The sequence below is a fragment of the Aureobasidium namibiae genome (assembly GCF_000721765.1).
Source record: "Aureobasidium namibiae CBS 147.97 unplaced genomic scaffold scaffold_1, whole genome shotgun sequence".
Lineage (NCBI taxonomy): Eukaryota > Fungi > Ascomycota > Dothideomycetes > Dothideales > Saccotheciaceae > Aureobasidium > Aureobasidium namibiae.
The window spans coordinates 1,961,582-1,983,925 of NW_013581208.1; the positions used below are offsets into that span (position 1 = coordinate 1,961,582).

The 22,344-nt window shown below is 50.6% G+C and overlaps 8 protein-coding genes across 8 annotated transcripts; 3 read left to right on the forward strand and 5 right to left on the reverse strand.

Annotated features, from left to right (window-relative positions):
- Nucleotides 1-124: 124 nt before the first annotated feature.
- M436DRAFT_60021 (nucleic acid-binding protein) lies at nucleotides 125-5,506 on the forward strand (the record flags this gene model as incomplete). The annotated part of the gene is made up of 1 exon (XM_013576686.1): nucleotides 125-5,506. One exon carries the CDS (start codon nucleotides 125-127, stop codon nucleotides 5,504-5,506), a length of 5,382 nt encoding a protein of 1,793 aa, XP_013432140.1.
- A 1,102-nt stretch (nucleotides 5,507-6,608) lies between these two features.
- On the reverse strand, nucleotides 6,609-6,965 carry M436DRAFT_77934 (uncharacterized protein; the record flags this gene model as incomplete). The annotated part of the gene is made up of 2 exons (XM_013576987.1): nucleotides 6,609-6,859; nucleotides 6,911-6,965. The coding sequence occupies 2 exons, from the start codon at nucleotides 6,963-6,965 to the stop codon at nucleotides 6,609-6,611; spliced, it is 306 nt and encodes a 101-aa protein (XP_013432441.1).
- A 1,368-nt stretch (nucleotides 6,966-8,333) lies between these two features.
- Nucleotides 8,334-8,753, reverse strand: M436DRAFT_60023 (uncharacterized protein; the record flags this gene model as incomplete). Its single annotated transcript, XM_013576687.1, has 2 exons — nucleotides 8,334-8,659; nucleotides 8,717-8,753. The coding sequence occupies 2 exons, from the start codon at nucleotides 8,751-8,753 to the stop codon at nucleotides 8,334-8,336; spliced, it is 363 nt and encodes a 120-aa protein (XP_013432141.1).
- A 1,648-nt stretch (nucleotides 8,754-10,401) lies between these two features.
- M436DRAFT_35235 (uncharacterized protein) lies at nucleotides 10,402-11,288 on the reverse strand (the record flags this gene model as incomplete). The annotated part of the gene is made up of 4 exons (XM_013576181.1): nucleotides 10,402-10,709; nucleotides 10,759-10,878; nucleotides 10,927-11,040; nucleotides 11,210-11,288. 4 exons carry the CDS (start codon nucleotides 11,286-11,288, stop codon nucleotides 10,402-10,404), a joined length of 621 nt encoding a protein of 206 aa, XP_013431635.1.
- A 273-nt stretch (nucleotides 11,289-11,561) lies between these two features.
- Nucleotides 11,562-13,459, forward strand: M436DRAFT_69222 (RNA-binding domain-containing protein; the record flags this gene model as incomplete). The annotated part of the gene is made up of 6 exons (XM_013576825.1): nucleotides 11,562-11,565; nucleotides 11,678-11,734; nucleotides 11,792-11,836; nucleotides 11,955-12,062; nucleotides 12,118-12,405; nucleotides 12,459-13,459. 6 exons carry the CDS (start codon nucleotides 11,562-11,564, stop codon nucleotides 13,457-13,459), a joined length of 1,503 nt encoding a protein of 500 aa, XP_013432279.1.
- A 2,303-nt stretch (nucleotides 13,460-15,762) lies between these two features.
- M436DRAFT_69223 (uncharacterized protein) lies at nucleotides 15,763-17,052 on the reverse strand (the record flags this gene model as incomplete). Its single annotated transcript, XM_013576826.1, has 1 exon — nucleotides 15,763-17,052. One exon carries the CDS (start codon nucleotides 17,050-17,052, stop codon nucleotides 15,763-15,765), a length of 1,290 nt encoding a protein of 429 aa, XP_013432280.1.
- Nucleotides 17,053-18,555: 1,503 nt separating this feature from the next.
- Nucleotides 18,556-19,690, reverse strand: M436DRAFT_35286 (N-terminal nucleophile aminohydrolase; the record flags this gene model as incomplete). The annotated part of the gene is made up of 2 exons (XM_013576195.1): nucleotides 18,556-19,617; nucleotides 19,676-19,690. The coding sequence occupies 2 exons, from the start codon at nucleotides 19,688-19,690 to the stop codon at nucleotides 18,556-18,558; spliced, it is 1,077 nt and encodes a 358-aa protein (XP_013431649.1).
- A 1,256-nt stretch (nucleotides 19,691-20,946) lies between these two features.
- On the forward strand, nucleotides 20,947-22,101 carry M436DRAFT_36575 (uncharacterized protein; the record flags this gene model as incomplete). The annotated part of the gene is made up of 1 exon (XM_013576425.1): nucleotides 20,947-22,101. One exon carries the CDS (start codon nucleotides 20,947-20,949, stop codon nucleotides 22,099-22,101), a length of 1,155 nt encoding a protein of 384 aa, XP_013431879.1.
- Between the last annotated feature and the right edge of the window lie 243 nt (nucleotides 22,102-22,344).

The window sequence follows — 22,344 nt, forward strand, 5'->3', positions numbered from 1 at the left end:
TCGGCATCATCGGCGTTTAGCTTCCGCCAAGGCCGATGGAATTTATCTCGCCTGTCCAAAAAAGTCTGGAGAGCGAGCTGTGGAAAATCCGTTTCTACTCATTTCCGTGGTCGAATATCTCGCCATGGCTCCCATCAAAAGGAAAGCTCAGACTGAGGAGCGCGAGGTGAAGCGCTCCAAGGCCGACAGCTCGGCCGCTGCTCCGGTCAAGAAGAGACAACCCCCGGAGACCAAGGAACAAGGCGACAGAAATCCCGTCAAGGCCTCGATTCTCTCGCAAGAAGAGCGCGCTTTCCCTCGTGGTGGTGCCAGTGTCTTGACTCCTCTGGAACACAAGCAGATCAAGATCCAGGCCGAACGCGACGTTCTTTTCGAGCAATCCGGAGGCAAGAAGCAAAAATCAGACAACTTTTCCGACGACGACGATGAGGACGCTGCTGCTGGTGCCGATTCTGGTGCCGCTCCCAAAAAAAAGAGAAAGACAAAGGCCGACAAGCGTGCTGCCAAAGCCGCCGAAGACGACAAGCCCACAATCAAGATCCACGGTCTGAGCTACAAGAACATTGCCGTTGGAACCCTGGTACTGGGCCAAGTCACCGATATCACATCGCGCGATGTTGCTCTTGCTCTGCCCAACAACCTCACAGGATTTGTTCCCTTGACGGCAATCTCGGAAAAGGTCAACCAAAAGATCGAGGCCCTGCTGGCTCAGGCCGACGAGGATGTCAAGGACGAGAGCGAAGACGAAGATGATGACGACCTCGACCTCAAATCGCTGTTCCACGTCGGACAATGGCTCAGAGCCAGTGTTACCTCAACTGCCGACGAGACTGCTGTCAACGGTCTGCGCAAATCAAAAAAGAGAATCGAACTCTCTGTCGACCCAAAACAAGCAAACGTTGGTCTTGACGTCTCAAATCTGCCCGTCCACTCGACACTGCAAGCCTCGGTCCGCAGTGTGGAAGATCACGGTCTGGTTATGGATCTGGGCCTGGACGACGAGTCCGTCAGAGGTTTCGTCTCCAAGAAAGAGCTAGGAAAGATTTTTGACATCTCCAAGATCCACGAGGGTCAGGTCATGCTCTGTGTTGTCACTGGCAAGGCCTCGGCCAACAAGGTCATCAAGCTGGCTCCTGATTTCACAAAGATGGGCGATATTACGAAGCACTGTCTTTCTGACGCCCCCACGATTGATGCTTTCTTGCCCGGAACAGCTGTTGAAGTCTTGGTCACCGAATCAAGCCGTGGAGGTATTGCCACACAGGTCATGGGTATGCTCGACGCAACGGCAGACGTCATTCACTCCGGCGCTGGTGCTCGCGTGGACGATGTGTCCAAGAAGTACAAGATTGGCTCAAAGGTCAAGGCTCGTGTGATCTGCACTTTCCACACAGCCGAGACCAAGAAGATCGGTATCTCCTTCCTCGACCACATCAAGACTTTCAAGGCATTCGCTCTTGGCAGCGAGAAGAAGGCCGACAAGATCGGTCCTTCCTCGATTGTCGAGGACGCCCAGGTCGTGCACGTTGAGCCTGCTATGGGTCTTTTCGTGAAGCTCGCTGGTTCTTCCAACCCCGGTTTCGCTCACATTTCTAGAATCTCCGAAAAAAAGATCGACAATCTTTCAGAAACCATCGGCCAATACAAACTCGAATCAACTCACCGCGCTAGAGTCCTTGGTTTCAACCCCGTCGATGCCATCTACAATGTCTCTCTCGAGCAGAAGATCCTGGATCAGCCTTTCTTGCGTATCGAGGATGTTGAGGTTGGTCAGGTCGTCAAGGCAACTGTTTTGAAGATCATTCTGGGCGCAAAGGGTGTCACTGGTGTTCTGGTACAGCTTGCTGACGGCATTGATGGTCTCGTCCCCGAGGCGCACATGGCTGACGTGAAGCTGCAACATCCCGAAAAGAAGTTCAGAGAAGGCTTCCCTGTGACTGCCCGTGTTCTCACTGTCGACCCCGAGAAGAACCAGATTCGCTTGACCCTCAAGAAAACCCTCGTCAACGCCGATGCCAAGATCTGGAAGTCATACGAGGACATCAATGTTGGAGACGAAGCACCTGGTACCATCATCAACATTAAGCCCAACGGTGCTGTTGTTCAATTCTACGGCAAGGTCAGAGCATGGCTCCCCGTCGCTGAGATGAGCGAGGCATATATCGCAGACCCTTCTCAGCATTTCAGACAAGGTCAAACTGTTATGGTCCACGCACTTTCGGTTGATGCAGAGGCCAATGAGCTTAAGGTTTCTTGCAAGGATGCCTCTGCTTTTGGAAAGGATGAAGAGTCGGCATGGAGTGACCTGAAAGAGGGTCAGCTCATCAACGCATCTGTTACCGAAGTCACTGGTGAGAGCGTCATGCTTGACTTGGAAGGCTCAAACCTCAAGGGTACTCTCCGTCTCGCTCACCTCACTGATGGATCTGAGGCCAAGAACAGGTCGACTCTTAAGCAAATCAGAGTTGGCCAGAAGCTGAACGAGCTTGTCGTTTTAGAGAAGCTGGACAGAAGACATTTGGTCATTCTGAGCAACAAGCCCAGCTTGGTCAAGGCCGCCAGCTCCAAGACCCTGATTAGTCAATTCAAGAGCCTTGCCCAAGGTCAAGAGGTCAGCGGTTTCGTGCGCAACATTACACCTGACGGTGTTTTCGTTGAGTTCGCCGCTGGTCTTGTTGGCTTCATGCCTAAGACTCAAATCACACAAGAGAAGCTTGCTTTGCCTGCATTCGGTCTGCGCAAGGACCAGTCCATCTCAGCTAGAGTCCTTTCCGTCAACAACGACTCCAAGCGTTTCGTTCTCACCCTCCGCGCCGAGGAAAAGAAGGAGGAGAAGCCTCAAGCCGCTGTGCCCACCACTGTGACCAACCCTGTCGATGGAGTTACTGCTTCGCTCACTGACTTCACACTGGGCAAGGAGACCCAAGCACGCATTGTTTCCATCAAGGACACTCAACTCAATGTCTTGCTTGCCGACAACATCCAAGGTCGTATCGATGTATCTGAGGTGTTCAACAGCTGGGAAGACATCAAGGATAGAAAGAAGCCTCTCCAAAAATTCAAGGCCAAGCAGGTTCTTCCTGTTAAGGTCCTCGGTATCCACGATGCCCGCAACCACCGCTTCCTGCCTATCACTCACCGCCACTCTCGCGTTCCCGTTCTTGAGCTCACTGCCAAGACCAACACTACCTTGAACTCGGAGTCTGACATCTTGACTCTTGATCAGGTCAAGGTCGACTCTACTTGGATTGCTTACGTCAACAACATCGGTGACAAGTGCTTGTGGGCCAACCTGTCACCCAACGTTCGTGGTCGCATTGATCTTCTCGATGTCTCGGACGACGTTTCCCTTCTCCAGGACATCCCCAAGAACTTCCCTGTCGGCTCTGCCATCCGTGTCAAGGTCAAGAACGTCGATGCTGCTGCCAACCGTCTGGATCTCGTTGCCGCTTCCGCCGCCTCATCAGCTCCAGTCACCCTCAGGACTCTTACTGACGGCCAGATTCTTGCCGGAAAGGTTACTAAGGTCAGCGAGCGTAACGTTATTGTCCAGCTCAGCGACTCTGTCTCTGGTATTGTTACTTTGACCGAGTTGTCCGATGATTTCACAGAGGCCAACCCTACCACACACACCAGAGGCGACATCGTTCGTGTCTGCGTCTCCGCTGTTGACCTTCCCAACAAGCGTGTCTACCTCAGCATGCGTCCCTCCAAAATCTTGAGTTCGGCACTGCCTGTCGAAGACCGTCAGATCACCTCTATTCCTCAGTTGGCTGTCAACGATGTTGTCCGCGGTTTTGTCAAGGCTGTCACAGATAAGGGTGTCATTGTCAACCTCGGCCCTCGTGTCGATGCTTTTGTCCGTATTTCCGATCTCTCTGACCAATTTGTCAAGGAGTGGAAGTCAGCAGTCGAGATTGATCAGCTCGTCAAGGGCAAGATTCTGCAGATTGATGCAAACCTCAACCACGTTCAGATGAGCTTGAAGCAGTCTCACGTTGACAAGGATTACGTCCCTGCCAACTCTTTCGCCGACCTCAAGGTTGGTCAGTTCGTTACTGGTAAAGTGAGAAAGGTCGAGGACTTTGGTGTCTTCATCGACGTCGATAACACTATCCCTCGTGTCAGCGGTCTCTGCCACAAGAGTCAGATTGCCGACTCTGCTGTGGAGGATGTCAAGAAGCTTTACGATGCCGGTGATCTCGTCAAGGCCAAGGTCTTGCACATTGACACCGAGAAGCGTCGCATCAGTTTCGGTTTGAAAGCCTCGTACTTCAAGGACCTTGATGGCGATGAGGAGATGGAAGATGACGATGAGGACGAAGAGTCTGATGGTGAGGGCGTTGCTCTTGATGACGATGCTTCGGAATCTGATGACGGTGTTGACATCGACATGTCTAACGTACAAGACATGGAGAGCGATGATGAAGCTGCATCGGACGAAGAGATGAGCGAGGATGATGTACCCGCCCGCAAGTCTATTCTCGGTGGTCTTACTACTTCCGGCTTCGACTGGAGCGGAGCTTCGGCTCTTGACAACGACGGTGCCATCTCAGACGCTGAAGAAGCATCTGCACCTCTCAAGAAGCGTAAGCGCAAGGCTGCCATCCAAGTCGACCAGACTGGCGATCTTGATGCCAACGGCCCTCAGTCAGTCGCCGACTTCGAACGTATGCTGCTCACATCTCCCTCGGACTCCTCGCTCTGGATTCAATACATGGCCTTCCAACTCGGTCTCTCCGAAGTCCAAAAGGCCCGTGACATTGGTCAACGCGCTCTCCGCACCATCCACCTCCGCGAGCAAGACGAGAAGCAAAACATCTGGGTCGCCCTCCTGAACTTAGAAGTCGCCTACGGCGATACCGACTCAGTCGACGCCACCTTTAAGGAAGCCTGCAAAGTCCAAGACAGCTTCGCCATGCACGAGAAGCTCGCCGCCATCTACACTTCCTCAGGAGACTTCCGCGCCGCCGAAAAGATCTTCGACGCAATGGCATCCACAAAGTCTTTCCGCCCTAACCCCAACCTCTGGCTCAATTACGCAACCTTCCTGTTCGAGAAGCGCGATGCAGCTACCCAAGCACGCGCTCTCCTCCCCCGCGCTCTGCAATCAGTACCTTCCCACGACCACCGCAACCTTACTGCCAAATTCGCAGCCCTTGAGTTCCGCACATCCACCGGCGAGCCCGAGCGCGCACGCACAATTTTCGAATCCATGCTCGCGCAGTGGAAGAAATGGCCACAAGGCTGGGATATGTGGTGTGATCTTGAGCGCAGCTTGGCCAAGCAAAGCGGCAAGAAAGAAGATGTGGAGAGAGTTAGAGGCTTGTTTGAGCGTATGGCTGCAGCTAAGATGAAGAAGCGTCGTGCGAGATTTGTGTTCAAGAGGTGGTTGGAGTTTGAGGAAGAGCAGGGCGATGCTAAGCATGTTGATGCCGTCAAGGCCAGAGCAAAGGCCTTCGTGGAGAAGATGCAAAACGGAGAGGATGAGGAGATGGATGAGTGAACAGATAGACGTAGAGGAAGCGATGGCTTGTAAAAATCTGGCGTTTGGTGGCATGGATTGTTCATACCTTTTCTTTTCTTTCCACATGAATATATTATTTCCCTTTTTACAGCACATCTCTATCACCTTCGTGTCTGTTCTTCGTGGAAGCAGCTGAAGTCAATACGAACTTTCTCCCCAATCGATTTGCTCTTCTGTTACAATCAGGAAGGCAAGATTGACAAGGATGGATTGGGGTCGCGGAGTCTGAGCAAAACCCAAGTCACAAGCAAAACAGAGTCCTGAACAAGGGCCTGATGCCATGATACCCGTTGTTGAAGCAAGTCCTCACACCTCAAAGCTCGCCGCCGGCGCCCCAAATCTTGGCACAAGAAAAAATTATCTTCACGATCTCATTTCGGCTGCCAACAGGATGTCAGACAAAAAGAAAAGACGCAAGATAAACAGAAGAAGATTCCGACACGGGGAATTGAACCCCGGCCTCCTCGGACCTAGTTGTTCTTTCGAACGGTTTGAGAGCGAGAAATCCTAGCCACTAGACCATATCGGATGTTGTTGAAGCAGTTCCACGCTGATACTGACATAATGTTTCTAACAGCTGCTTGCCTGGTCTAGGTCATAACATGCCACGAACACGAGAATCCTTTCGCTGACGATAGTCACAGGCTTCATCACAACCCGCCCTCAAAGTCATGGTAATCATGATCTCCATTTGCAACGATAAGTTGTACCTCTCTTGGACTTCTCTTCCTTTTGATACAGTAGAGTCATAGAGAACTTGAATTGTTGAGATCCTTAGTACATTGCAACCTGCATTCGACCAAAGAAACAAGCCCAAGAGTACAGACTTGACAAGAACCTCATATTCTTCTAGATATACACTGTACCAACAAACTGCAGCCAACATCTGAGGGATGAATTCTTAATCATCAGTGTACTTGAGGACAAGCCTGGTTGCAGCTGTCATATTGTGATTTCCAGGCCGAGGCAGCAAGATTCTGCCTTACAGAAAGAGAAGACATGCGATAATCTGGCGACATTGTATCAGCCAAAAGAGTCAATGTGAGCCGAGGAGCAGCGGTAATCATACCGTTCGCCGCGTTTAGCGATTAAATGTGATCTTGGAGTAGTTGTAATCGTACTTGGAGGCTCTGATGGCAGTGGCCTTCAGAACATCCTGGTAGGCTAGCTCGGGAGTTTCGCCTTCGCCATTCGCGACAGCACAACCAAACAAGATAGGGGGATCGTAGTTCCAGCCATGGCCAACTTTGACAGACCAGAGTCCAACAGTGGTCTCATATTTGAGGACGAACTGAGGCTTGATTGGGTAGTCGAATGTGAGAGTGATGTTTTCTTGACAGAGTTAGAATGTTATCAAATAGCTGGGATCATGTTGATACATACCGCAGATAAGCATGCGCAAAATCATGATGTTTGACATGTTCAGAACCTCTGACATCTTGAACACTTTCTGGTGAGTATGAGCAGAATTGAGGACTTGGATGATAGGAGGAAGAGCTGGGACGTGGGTGTTGCAGATGATATAGTGTCGCTTTCCTTCCCGTTTGCACTTGCAAACAGCAATTCGGGACCTTCACCCGTGCACAACTCAGGTCAGCCAGCGCCTTCTATGGCAAACAGAGCAAGAACAAAACTGTAGAAGAAGAGATCAAACATGAAACTGACAAGTAATGCATATTTCTTCGACAAACAAACCATCAGCAGATACCCAATAGCCTTCTCAATGGAACATAGTCTACATCTCAAAACCATTATGCCTTTTCATAATAGCATTTTGACGAATAATGTCCCAGTGAGACATCCAGATGAATTGAATCATATGGCTCATCTCGGATAGACCTAGCTACAGTAAATATGCTATAAAAATGCACAAAGATATACGAATCAGCACTGTATCCAGAGAGAGCTCCAAGAGATGGTATCGAATTAGGGACTCTCTTTGGACATATCTCTAGGACTGCACACCACCGTGCATTTCTATAGCTGGAACTGAGTCCCTGTGTTGACATGAAACAGGAGCCGGACTGATGTGATATGCCTGTATCTCCCGTAGAGACAACTCGTTCTATGCAGCTATCAAAGTGCACAGTGGTCTGAGAACCAGAACAGTATCCAAAGAAGACCTCATAAGATATAGTGGATTTAGGGGCTCTCTTTGGATATACCTCTTGTATTCAATAATACTGTGCATTTCTATAGTTAACTATAATACTGAACTACTATGTGAAATGGCTACCAAGATGATATAGTATACTTGTATCTCCTACAGAGATGTCCAGTAGCATATCGCTATAGAAATGCACAGTGGTGTAACAAACTGAACACCGTCCAGTGAAATTGTGTAACTTCGGGGCCTTCTTTGGACGCAGCATCGATACTGCGTTCCTTTGTGCATTTTTATAAGCGTGAAAAAGACCTTGTAACAACATGAGAGAATACGGATATTCACGTGACATATCAAGGGGAAAAGTGAATAAGGCAAACTTTTGCATTTTTGTAAAACTACGCTCCACTTTGGAAGCCTATGAGTGCCTATCCCGCGCGCTGTTACATCCAATCTTCGTTCCTTTGCGTTACATCTGCGAGTACACATTAATGACCCACGTCCAAGCGAGAGACGAGCTTCCTTGACTTACGTTATCGACCCGGCGTGCAAAAACTGCTAGAAAATGCAATCCCGCGCTGCCAAGTTCAACTCCCTCATATTGCGTTGCATCTGCGAGTATTAGTTAGCCATGCTCGACGCCGCGGGATAGAACAAAAAGTGACTCACGTCGGGAACCCGGTTTTCGCTCGTCAATAGCGACTACATGGGAATGTGGTTGCGCGCGGTCATTTCGAAGGCCACCTGTCTGAGCAGGGCCTTGTAGGCCAACTCGGGCGAGTCGCCAGAGTCCTTGAAGATCTTGATTCCCTGGATGCCGAAGCGTTCTGAGAAGGACAGGACAACGGTATAGTAGTCCTTTTCGGACTGGTGAGAACCATTGGAGAAAGTCTTGGTGTAGATTTGATCGTCAGGGTTGATCATGTCGCCAGACTCGCGCTTCTTGGCAGAAACGTCGGTGGACTTGGTCTCGCAGTAGAGCAACCATGTGGGTGCGATCAGGCGAGGCTCGAGGATTCCGAGATTCTCTATATAGTAGTTGTTAGTGCTGATGGCAAGCTATGCAGAACACTAGAAGAACGTACCCAGAATCTGCATACGGAGTTCAGAGATCACGCCCATGATGATGTGTAAAGAAGTGTAGTATTAGTAGTAGTAGTAGTTGTTGTTATTGTTGTTGAAGAGTCGCGGAGCGTTGGATGTTTCGCAGAGGGGTTGGTCAGAGATCGTTGCAAAGGAGGGTGACTAAGGACGAAGCGCCAGGTTTCCAAGAAGTAAAAGCTTTGCGGACGATAGTGAAGGTGAGAAAGTGTGCGCGAAACGCAGCGGAGCGTTGTACGAAATGTTGACTATCAGCGAGGAAGCAAAGTGAACAACAGGCCAGAAGCAATGCGAGCTGATGAATGTTTGGTAGAGCGCGTGACTTGCGGCGCAACGGTGTATCAGATATCAGCTGCCTCCGATGAGAGAGCAAAAGTGAACAAAAAGCTAAGAGTAATGCGAGCCGATGGCACTTCTGTAGAGCGCGCGAATTGCAGCGCAGGGTAGTATGAGGTATAAGTTGTTGACAGAAAAGCACAGGTCTGGCCAGAGTACTGTAGTGAAGCGCTTGAGTCGCAGCGCAGAGTTGAATGTACGGCTAACTAGTGATGCGAGATTGAACAATCGAAATGCTGAAGGTAATTTCAGCCAAAGTAGAGGCAGTGCAGCGTGTGAGCTACTGCGCAACGTTGTATGATAATTGATTGGTATCAGGAGATCCAAGCCAACAGAGTGCTGGAGCCAGAATCGGCCAAAGTAGTGCAATGAGGCGCCTGAGTTACAGCGCAGCGCTCTATGCACTGCTGTCTAGCGACGTGTACGAGAAAGAGCAAATCGATGTTGGCCAACGTAGAGACAGTGAAGTGTGTGAACTGCGGCGGAGCGTATAACATACGACTGCACACAACAACCAAACCTCTCGCGAGCCGCTGTTCACTCAGTTGCTAGACCTGAGGTCTCGAATACCATTGTGGTCACCTCCTCTTCATCCAAAGTCACTTTAGTCTAGTGGTCAGCACCACCGCTCACTGCATTCTGCTTGCTGACTCACAGCAGACACCGACGAATACTGACAACCACAGTTCAACTCTTGATGGTGTCAAAACTGACTTTACTTTCGCAGATATCTCTACCGGCAAGATGGTCATACTCGTGGTGAGGGTGCAATTCTCTGCCAGAGGTGAAAGTCCTCAAGCAACGTCTGGGTGAAGGGGCGCCTGTGGAAAGGATCGTTACAAACACCTTCAGGTGAGTTGGTAAAGATCTGAGAGCATTTGGGCGGGGCTAGCAAAAGGGCGGTCGAGCGACAGATGGACGGCTTCCGGTAAGTGGAACATCCCGACCATTGGACGAGTGACTCCTTTTTTGTTTCCGGGTGGAACGAGATGGCTCACAGCTGGCAGTAGCATATAGGATGCCGGAGGTTGGCCCTTTGTCGGCCTTACGCTGGACAGCCACAACCCTCGACTCTCTGAGTCGATCGACCACAGCCAGGAACGGAATTGGGCAGGGGTGGTTCTTCTGTAGCGCTGGCGGCAGGTGCTCCGCACACTCATATGAACCGGCCTTGTACTCAGGCTATCATCAAACTCTCTGTGGAGAAATGTTGGCGATTCGAGTCAGATTGTGCTTTTCATCGGCCCGAGTTATGGACAGTTGCGAGTTGCTCCAAGTGACCGGCCTACGTAAGGAACTCGCTTGATAGGAGGTGAAGAGTACGAATATGATTTCAAGATGATGTAGTTTCCGAGGCCGAGGTTTTGGCATGCTGTGATTTGAGAGCTTCGATACGCTCATCGACAAGAGCAATCTCTGCTTCAAGTTTGAGTTGTCTCTCACGCAGCATATCTTCGTACTCGCCATCCTTGAGAACAGTGACAGGCATCCACTTGAGGCTGGCAAACCTCTGCCAGAAGTTCATTTGCGGCTCATTAGATACGGGCATGTCAGTCTTGTCGTAGTAATTGGTGGCAGTCTGTCCAAGGAAACCAAAGAGCGAGAACATGATAGCTCCAGGAATGGCATTGCGAGGACCACCTGGAAGGGTAAGCTTGGAGCCAAGTCCTGGAAAGTCGAGTGTACGTACGAGTAAGTAGACCGACGCCACTGCCAGCCACGCCACCAGCGATGGCACTAGCAGAAGCCTTGTCGCTCTTTGTCAAGCCCTTGCCGGTGTCCCATGCTTGGAATATGAAGCTTCTTGTGCCTGATATGGTTGGTAAGATAGATTAATCAGATCAATAAATCAACTCACCCCAGTAGGTGGTACCCAGACCAAACCATTGGATACCAGATCCGAGACCGAAAAGAAGAGGAGGAGAATTTCTGATGACACCAGCAACGCTTCCTGTCACAAAACCGGCAGCTCCTACAGTATGTGTCAGGATGGCAATAAGCAGAGCATGTTGATGATGAGGGTATCAGAAGTCAGGAACATGATGGCCGAAGACACACTGTGCGATCAAGGAAGGAGCCGAACGGCATTTTATTTTGCGGCTTGGATTTTCGGAAAAGGAAAGATGGGTCGAGGTACGTACCAGAAAGGGCACCTATTTTCAAAGCAGGTCCGATGATGGACTTTGCTTGCGGCGATTGTAACGTCTGACTTGGATCCATGTTTGATATGTCTACCAGGAAAGATGGATGGTCAAGAAGGACAACGGGCGAATGCAGGACTGCAAGGAGCAGAGGTCGGACTGGCGGACGGGCGTTTTGCCTTTTCCGTGTTAGCGTCTTGGCCAAGAAGTTCAGCGCCCCAGCGTTGATCTCGCAAGAGGAAATGCCTCTGGATATTCCCTTCGCACTGGATCTCCCGGATTCATTACTACAGACACTCACCCAGAACAACTCGCGCAGACTCTACCGCGCGTTCTCAAATCTTCCGCAATCATGGGTCAGTCACTTACGGCCAGCGCACCTCGCACGCACATGTTACAAGGACGGAGCGATTTGCGGCGACAGACAGGCGAAAAAAGTGGTCGAGTGCTGACATGGCTCGCATACAGCACCCAAGAAATCGCAACAGCAGAAGTTGTCGCTCGGCGACTTCCTGAACGACCAGTGTATGCGCTCTATGACCCACCTCAGTCGCAAAGACGTCCATGGCTGAAATTTCATAGCGCTCGGCTCGTGGGCCGATGAGATGGAGACTGCTCCTCTTCCTGGTATGTACTGATGCGCATGCGCCAGAAAAGTGCTCGACTAACACGGAGCAGCTTGTATCTTCTCCCCGATCTGCGCCTGACGCAATGCGAACGAATGTCCGTCTAACACCATATTTAGCCGCTCCTTACCAATCTTCCCGTACCAACACTTCGTCCGGCGGCTGGGGCGCCTCTTCCCGCCCTGCTGCCCCTGCTGGCGACGATGCCGCTGCTGGTGGTTTCCGCGGTAAGACAAAATGCACATCTACAAACACACACATGGACTCACACTGCGCCCACAGACCGTACCGCTGGCTACGCCGTTCGCGAGCAGCTCCCCATGCCCGACAAGCCCCCATACACCGCCCATCTCGGCAACCTTTCTTTCGAAGTCACCGAGGCCGATGTCCGCGATTTCCTCGACGGCTGTGAGGTTACCAGCGTCCGCATTGTTGAGGACAAGATGGACCGCAGACCCAAGGGTTTCGGTTACGTCGAGTTTGGTACCGTCGACGGCCTGAAGAAGGCTCTTACTCTCAGCGAGACCCAGTTCCAGGGCAGAAACATCCGCATCAGCGTTGCCGACCCCCGTAAGTCACCATGAGTCTACATCTACAAGACTCTTACTCACAATATACTCCAGCCAAGGACCGTGAACCTCAGCGCGAACTCAACGACTGGACCCGCAAGGGTCCCCTTCCCGACCTTCCCGGACAGCGTGACGGTGGCATGCGCCGTGGAATGGGCGACAGAGCTGGTAGCTTCAGACAAGGTCCCCCCGAAGGTGTCGACTCCAAGCCCCGCGACTTTGGCAACTGGGAGAGAAAGGGACCCCTCACCTCCGCTGAGCCCAGACCCCAAGGTGAGCGCAGAGAATCAAACTTCAACAGAGAGCCTAGAGAACCCAGAGCTGCTCCCCAATGGGGTGAGGGCGCTGCCGACCGTGCTTCCGGAACCGGCGAGAGACCTCCCAGACCTGAGAGACCCGAGAGACAGCCCACCGCTGCCGATATGGACGACAAGTGGAGAGCCAGAATGAAGCCCGACTCGCCCGCCGACTCCCCCGACGCCAGCACCCCCACCTCGCCTCAAGCACCCGCACAGAGACCCAGACTCAACCTCGCCAAGCGTACTGTTTCAGAGGCTCCCGCCGAGAACAACGCCGCTGCTTCATCCAAGGCTTCGCCGTTCGGTGCTGCCCGTCCTATCGACACCTCGGCCAGAGAGCAGGAGATTGAGGAGAAGCGTAAGATCGCAATCCGTGAGAAGAAGGAGGCAGATGACAAGGCTCGCGAGGAGAAGCGCGCCAAGGAGGCCGCTACCAAAGCTGAGAAGGCTGAGAAGGAGGAGAAGCCCGAGGGCGAGGACAGCAAGCAGTACGAGATCCTGCGCCGTATGGATGAGGGTGACGAGAACGACAAGGAGGGCGTTGACGCTGATGCTGAGGGTACCATCACCGACGACAAGCAAGTGAAGCCCCAAGAAATCACACGCGAGGCACCGGCCAAGGGCGGCGACTCATGGAGAAAGACCGAGGAGCCTCAGACCACAGCCGAGACCATGGAGGACGATGGCTGGTCCACTGTCTCGGCCAAGACTAAGAACTTCAACCGCAGAGGAGGCAACCGCGCCATGGCCTCGTAAAGAGTCACATGAACGAAAGTAACGAAACCGACCTGTTTTTCTCCCTCGAATGCCTACCCCGAATCGATTTCTCACAGTCGCCAACTACCACCCAATCTGATAACCAACCGCACCGGAGTTTTGAGAAGGAACAAAAGGGGGAAAAATGCTTGTTTTGTAATGTCTGCCCGCCTTTGAGGGTTTGTTTTCTTTCTCTTTTTTTTGACATACAACACCTTTACCACGCAAGATGGCCACGAATTCACTTTCACCGCTTCTTTCCACAAGTACCCACACCACATACGCTCTTCCTGCAATCACTCTTCTTCTAGTCATTACAGAAATCGTAAAAAAGTCATTTGATTCAACTACATCACTCCTCTATTTCTGGTCCACCATCCAGTTGTGTGCTATGTTCGGTCGGTGAGTCTCACCCTATCCACTTGATCTTCTCTGTGTGCTTATATTCTGATCTGTCTATCCTTTCTCCTCAACTATGGCCTATCGAGAACGACTATATTAATGTACAGTACTATCACGAGACAGAGCGACAATAGAGCCCCTCGCCCATCAAGCTTTCTTTGGACACACTTCTACTTTCGACATCAGTTGTGCATTTCTATAGTTAACACATCGATCTAAACAACCACGAAAAGACACCTTCACAAACTTCGCCATCGCCTAGAAAGTCTTTTGGAGCAAGTCATCTGCCTTTGCTACGTATCGTTTAACTGGTCTCTCGAGCTACCTCTCGTTTTCCTGTGCTGGATACTGTCGAATACAGCTATGGAAATGCACAGTGTTGTCAAGAGACGAACCAGCATATACTGGAGGTCCCTCTTCCACCATACTCTCTCTAAACACACTTCTGTTTCGATGTCAAGTGTGCATTTCCATAGCTTACACATCACACCATGCTTCCATTAGAAGAGCACCTACACAGACCTCTTCCGTGCACCAAGAATATTCTGCTGTAATGTTCCTGATCTCTATGTGCTGGAGACCACCGAGTATCACTATCAGAATGTACAGTACGTCCGAGAAGCAGACTGATATCCACAGAAAGCTCTTTTTTCCGTCAAGCTTTCTCTAGACACACCTACATCTTAATATCAGCTGTGCATTTTTATGACATACATATAGCAGTATACAGTCCGTAGAGAGACGCAACATGGATATCAATATCATTCTATCTGACTTATATGAATAACATCCAACCCACACATTTCCTATATATATACCTGTGATCACTTGTTTGCTTTCTAGTGCAACGAATACATACCCCAAGATCATATGTCTGTCCCAGTGTTCCTGCTGTCATCGTCTGCTGCATCGTCAGACAACGCTTCATAGATCTCATCTCCTGCAACGGGAGAAATGAACGGCCTCGGGTCGATGAATTATAGCAATATCACTATTCTCTTGGCAAAGGTGTCAGGATACGAAAATAGAGATACGGTACCGAAGATGGAAGAAAGGGATGAGGTTTATGAACCCGGAACGTTTCATTTGTGATTTGCTCTACAACGGACAGGGGACGATAGTCGTCGAGTCGATGAAATCTGACTGAGTAGCAATATCTGGACACGAGCATATAACGCAAGAATGGGAGGCGTAGGAGACTGATAACGTTTATCGACCCAAGATGTTTCGTCTGCTGTGCTCTCAATTTTAAGAAATCGATAGTGGCTAAAACAATGATCACGCAAAGATAGCTAGGTACCATCGGTACATAGCATATCCGTGTACTCTGCAGTGTGTCATAGATCATCTAGGTTAGGAGTTATCCTCTAACAGCCTTATGAATAACTTTCGTAGATCTTGAATGGACTCTGAACTTTCAACTTTCTCGCTCAGTCGCTAATCATAGTCTGGTGCTAGATCGCCTTTTAAGTGTGACCCCACAGATTAAGGGTATCTCCAGCGGTATCAAGCTTAAGGGACCCATAAACTAAACGACTTGGGTTGATAATTCGGTAGGAGAGACTCGTCTCTTCATTTAACTTGATGTCCAGAGTATGAGCGGTCGGAAGAGATCAGAGACTGTGTAATTCATCGACCGGGTACTCTTTATCTCCATCTCAGACCCGACTGCACCCTATATAGCCAACAATAGAGATGCACAGCGATCTACATTGAGAAAGAAGCCGTCTAAGTAGTGCGGACTCATCTAAGATGCACGCAACACAAATAAATGCACGAAAGATGTTGGATGTGAGCAAAGAAAAGAGCCAGTCATCACGCTCCAATCATTCCGACTATGATAGCCTGTTGTAAATGGCTTCCAGTACCTTGCTGTCTGTGCGAATTACTGCTCTCCACCCTCACTCTTCTAAGCCTAACTGATCCCAGGCCGTCAACACCAACACCTTGACAAGCTGAATCCACTGTTCCTTATCCACCTCTTCTGTTGCTCCCTGTTGCCCATGAATCTGCTCTGTCCCTCGCTCTCTCGTCGCCGCATCCTGGATCCCAGAGTCAACCATCTCGTCAGGCACCGCCGAGCCCTCTTCTGACATTTGCTGTTGTGGCGAAGCGGTTGTCTTGCTATCCGTACCACCAACCGCAAGACAAAAACTCGAGACACCTGCATCGGTCCAGAAGCGAGCATGTGAGCCGGGCTGACGGGCAATCTTGAAGTCCATACTTGGTCGTCTGCCCAACACTCTTTTGCCATTATTTGATATTGAGGTTGCGACAGGATGAGTGGCGCACCGCGTTGAGAGGCAAGAAGGTGTAAAGTTTTCGTTCGGCAGATTCCTTTGCCAGCTCGAGGACCCTAAGTCAAAAGTCGCTGGGTCAATGGTTTTCGTCGCGGGTCTGTAGGAAAATGCCTCTGGAGGAGAAAGTGGTATCGTGGAGGTTTTGGAGCTTGTAGCGGCAGTGATCATGCAGTCGCCTCTCCAAAGCATTCTCCTCTCATCAGTATGTAGTAAATGCTGACATGTGCCCAAGTGTCCTTCTTCCGTGTCGGAGATCGCCGCTAAGACAACTGTGCCGATAAGATGATGTCGAACTGAATGTAAGTAAGCATAGGCAGCCACGATAGCCGCGGTACCTCCTGTATCGATCGGCGTTGGCGTTGTATGCGGTAACGGTGCGGCAGTCTCTTTGAAGGAATAGGGATGTGACGGTGATATCAAGCGTGGAAACAATAGCCCGTTCATAACAAGGCAAGGCCCGTCGCCACCGTCGAAGACACTGACCACAGATGGAAACGTTGGTGAGCCGAGCGCGACGCTTTTGGTCTGCCTGGACGAGAGAAACGAGGATATCACACTGGCCGCTGATGCTGTCTCGGCATAGCCATCCCAGCCTTCCTTCCTCGTCGGTTTCCAAACTGGTGACTTCGATGCAGCTGAAAAGTCGTCTAAGAACTCGATCAGCTGGTCAGTTTGCGTATCGATAGAATCTTCGATATAATTCTTCCAGTCCCTTGGCGCGAGGTTTGGCGTGAGAGGTTCTTCTTTGATATGTTTGGAGGCCATCTCGCCTTGCAGAGGCTGCTCGATTGTAGGAGGATAGAAGTATCTTTCCCCATTGGGCGGCGTCGGAGGAACAGTCACATCTCTCGAGCGTGTTGCCATTGCTGGTCTCATCGTAAGTCCAGTCATGGCAGGTCAAGTTGCAAGCGATGTGGAAGCACAGTATGAATTGTAGACGAGCTGTGACGATGAGTTTTTATTTGCTCCTCAAGATGCTGATGGCCAGACTGGAGTTCGAAGACTGCAGAAACAACCACGATAAAAAGGACGAGGAGAAGGAGAAAGCGACCAACGTCTTTCAAAATAGAACGTGGTCAACCCTGCCAATGCCTGTGCGGTTTAGGTTACACGGGTGGAGGGTTTCGGCAGATGACGACCACTAGAACGACTCAGAATCTGGGATATAGATCCGAGCCACGCGATGAGCTTGTCCAAAATTGTGTGTGATGCAGTTTACAGTTGAAGTCACTGGATGGTCTGATCTTCGATCTTCGATATATCCTTTCGATACATCCGATGAAATATAGGGGTGAGTCGACCCAGTCAAAAACTGCGCGATCCAGTGCGGGTGCGCACACTGTTGAAATACTAACGTCTCAAAATTGTTGTGGCGATGACAAAAGGTCCGTATAACCTCTCAGCAGCTTAGCCACGATAAATAGAAAAGCGGGCGGCTTCGCTATCTGTACGGCGATGACATTTCGACTCGTGCTGTCAGCAGACTACTGATACAACACATACATTGCATCATCTCGATCAGTAGTCTGATCAAGCGAAGATTAGTCTGGATCCTGCATGAGGCTTATGGATGGTATGGATGTCTGCGAGGTGTTGTGAATCTCGTGAGTGTATGATGTCAAATGGGGTAATGATTGGCGTTTAATGCGGTACTTGAGCACACTGCCGTGTTGGCTTGTCCGGGGAAAGCGTGAGAACGGTAATCCTACGCGGAAGATCAGTCCGATTCGAGGACTGTCTATTCCTTACCGGCCGGCATTTGACGGTGAGTAGTAATATGATCTCAGATGGAATTTCATTGGTGATTCTCATTGGTGGTAAATTGGTGAATGCGCAGAGCGTGCTTCTGCGAATAGCACTAGAGCTACTAGACTCGAAGGGTGCAATCGACTTGTGTCATGCAGTCAACGTGGTCCTGGTTGAGCGTATATCCCTTCTCGAAGCCCGCGTGAGAAGTTTCACTCCTGTAGTGTACATTCCTGTAAACGATCCAAAGTGGTCATAGAGTAGATCACCACCTCGAAACCTCGTCGCGGATCGATTTTGCTCTGCTAAATTCTCCGAAGGTTGAAAGCGGTAAACGCAGAACCCAGCATTTTGCATATTAGTTTTCACGAGCTCCAAGAAGTGTCGCGCGACGCATCGGCAGAGTGTTCGTGGCGGAGAATTCGTTGTGTATCGTCGATCCTGCAGTCATAGAATCGGGTCTAGGTTGCTCAGACTGACAAAATCGTACTGCAAGCGCTTGAATGGCTGCTGCATCTTATCCAGGTCTCACATCAACGCACGAAGGAGAGTCTGTTAGAAGGGGAAAACAGAGTCTGAGCGGTGACAAAGAAAGTTAACCCCGGAAGCTTGTCGATGTTGAGAGCGTGGAAGCGTGAGAAGCATTGTTCAGGCAGCGGCCTTGACGAGGCTTTCAGCAGGAGGATCAATCGAAGCCTTTGCCATCTCAGTGGTAGTTTGACCTTTAGTCTCGGCGAATTTGGAACTGCGCTTGAAGCTGGGCGAAGGATTGTAGAAGTCATCGATGATGGGATGAATGAGGACAGTCTGATTGTGGATGGTGACAGTGCTGTTGGTGGGGACAGTGACCCAGTTGTCGCGCTCGAAGGTCAGAGGCTCACTCGCAACAAGGACGATATCGGCGCCTCTATCACGACGCTCCATGGTGTAGTCGGCCTTTTCGGCGGAAGAGCTGTTCTGCTTCTTCCAGCTGGTACCGGAGCTGAAGAAGAGACTGGCAGCCTCATCCGTAGTGCTGCTAACATAACGGGTGCAGACGACACTCTTACCATCAGTCACAGCAAAGTTGAGTAGACTACGCGTGTCGCCTTCTCGGACGTCTTCAGGGAGTTCACGAATGTAACCGTTGATGCGTTCGATCGTCTTCAGGATGGCCTTGCGTAGAACACTGTGACCAAAGCCGTTGGTTTGGGCGTCAGCATTGTCGGGATCGTAGCCCAGTCTTTCCAGACTGTCGAGGAACAGAGCAAAGCACCATTCGGAGTCGGTGCTACCTGTAACGCCTCCAAACCAGCGGTCGCCAACGTCGCTGACAAGCTTGCGCTTGACACCAGAGTTCCAACTTCCTACACCTCCATTGTGCATGAACATCAAGCAGCCGCGGCTGAAGGGATGGCAATTACTCTCGGCTAGAGCGCCCTCGGTGCTGGCGCGAACGTGGGCGAAGATGAGAGGCGAGACGGTCTTACTCGCTAAGCGGGTGAGGTTGGTGCAGTTCCAGGCGGGGATGGTTGAGGTGAAGATACACGGATCGGGACCGAGCAGTGGCAGCAACGAGGGAGGAGTGTAGTAGCCAACACCGAAGCCGTCGCCGTTGTGTGGTCGGCGTGTATCCAGACGAAGTCGGGAGTCGTAGGATTGCGTAAGAATGGAGTGCGCTGGGTCAAGGATCAGGGTGGAAAGGAGGATGGGCTCCTTGCCCTTGTATACCTTGATGACTCGTCAGTAGCTGTCGCGCGTAGATACCAGCTTCAAGTTTTGGTCTTACCATAAATCGACACATTTGAAAGTATGCTCGTTGAGGAATATACGAGACTGAGGTCCGCCGTCACCCCTGTATCCAAAGCTGGCTACCGCGATGTATGAGGCGCGAGCGAGGGCTGTACACTGCAGACAAGTTGGCACATTGGGGAACTGCCCATTCGCGCCTGCCTTTCGTCACGCATTGCACCATTGCGCTATGACCAACAAACACTTTCATATGGAAGCTGCAACTAATGCAAGACCAACCGACTGGCTACACACACTCTGTCGGTTATTTATTGGATTGTTGCGAGCACACAATAGTATCCTGAGTCCTACTCACCGCTTCCTCACATGGTAATCATACCATCCTCTCTCGTCGCTAGAGTGTGATGGAACAGATAGCCGTATCTTGACAGGGTCATGCCGGAAACGATGAATGTCCCCGCTTCCATCCTCATCGCTCGAATGTCCCCGAATCGGCGACATTAACCATCATTGTCATCTTTTCGCTACACAGTCGATTGACATGCTGATCGTTTTAATTTGCTAGACTTTTCGCTATAGGCAGGCTTCGCAGGAGTCTAGCTGCCATACCCTGTTCATCTGGAGGGAAAAACCATGACGACTAGGACCACCGCCGAATCCCCGGCATGTACTGCCAAACCATCTCCACTGGCTTGTACCGAATGTCGGTCTAAACATCTCAAATGCGATGGGGAGCAACCTGTTTGCTCACGATGTGTTGCTTCGGACATTCCATGCACCTGGACGACATCAAGACGAGGCTGCAAAGGCATACCGAAAAAACGAAGAAAACTCAATGCCGACCATCAGACACAGCCTACACCAGATACATCGACTCAACCGCCACTGCTGGCCACAGCGTTCGCTCATACGACGCCTGATCCCTCATCCTGGCAAAGCCATACAGTCATTGCCACTGCAGATGATCAGCCCGTTACATCGGATTCGATCGGTGTTGAATTTAGCGTACCGCTGGTCAATACCAGTCCAACAATCCTGTCAAGCAACCAAATCTCAACTTCAACATCAACTTCTCAAGGACAAATTCGTCAAGCAAGTATGGCACATGTCGTAAATCTTTACTATTCGTATTTTCATTCAGGACATCCGATCTTGCTCCCCCGTCATATGTACGAGCAACAATATCCCTCATACCTCCAATCAGTCGTTCACTTTATTGGAAGTCATTACTCAGCATCACAATCTGGTGATTCGCTTCGGGAGCTAACCGCTGCCACCCTGAGAGACAATTCACAGAAGTCGGCGTACATGGTTCAAGCTCGCCTTTTGTTTGCTATTGCCATACACGCACGTGGTGAGCCAAGCGAAGGACAGGAGATGCTTGACAACGCTATAGACATGGCGATCAGTCTTGGTATGAACACCAAAGATTACGCCACTCTGAATGGCAATTCATCACCTTGTCTTGAGGAGAGCTTCCGTCGGACGTGGTATGAGTTGTTTGTGGTCGAAGGCATCATGTCCGCCATCCATCGCAAACCGACCATGAAGACTAGGTCCGTCGTTCATGAAGTCTTACTACCATGCGAAGAGTCAACATACACAGATGGAGTCTGTTACTCTGCGAGATCTACACTGGCTCAATTCACTGACCGTCATTTCGCTGAAGAGGAAGTCAGTTTTCCCTCGTTTTGCTACCGCATCGAAGCTGTTCAGATTCTCTCTCGGGTTCTGTCGATAGCAAATACTGAGGCTCATCCGGACGAAGTGCAAGCCATCGATAATTCGCTTGCAGCCTGGTCGCACTACGTACCGCCGGAAAAACGTGATATCATCTCAAACTCCGGAGAAATCGACGAGCTGCTATTTCAAGCGCACATGCTGATACACTGGGCTACCATCCTTCTTCATATGCCAAGAAGCGAGCTTCTATCGATTCATCCAGCCACCGCAGATATATTTTGCGCAAAAGGCGACAAGCAGATGCCATCTACAGACACTAAGCATGCCCATGCGAGCAAAGCCACTGACGCGTCCAAAGAGCTGTCCAATCTAGCTGCTCTCCGCTGCCCTGTACAAAAGCACACCCCGTTTTTCATATGTACTCTTGTTATTGCCTCGGTCGTACAGCTGGCTGCCTGCACCCTTCACAACTGCCGCTGCATGTACCAACATCGCGACCGCATCACGTTGGTAGTCGGTCTGCTCAAATCACTTGGTTCGAACTGGGCCTGCGCAGGATCGGTCCTTGTTAAGATCAAGAGAATTGCAGCGAAAGTACTAAGGTCGGAGCATTGTACAATGACGGTAGCCTCTACGCAGTGCGATAGCTGTACAGACAGTGGTATTGGTACAAGTATTGGTACCGAGGATGTGCCTTGGATGGAATTCTTTGACGACCCAACAATCATGTCATTTGAGCAATTTGCATCTGGGACGCTCCTTTTCGGGGAAGGTACCTGAGGTCGTTGCTAGTGACACAGTTGGAACTGATGTCTTAGGGTGCAGTCATCGCCGCACTCTTTGTTTCCAGATAGAATCATCGATACCGCTACGGCATTTGAGTGAGACAGAGTATGGACAGGTTTGCAGCCTCACTCAGCATCAAGTTTGGTTCACTTATGATGAGTGCCTCTCGGGATCCAAGACACATTCGACTCTCGTCCTGAACCCCGGAAATGATCTCATAGCTTCCTCTGGCTGGCA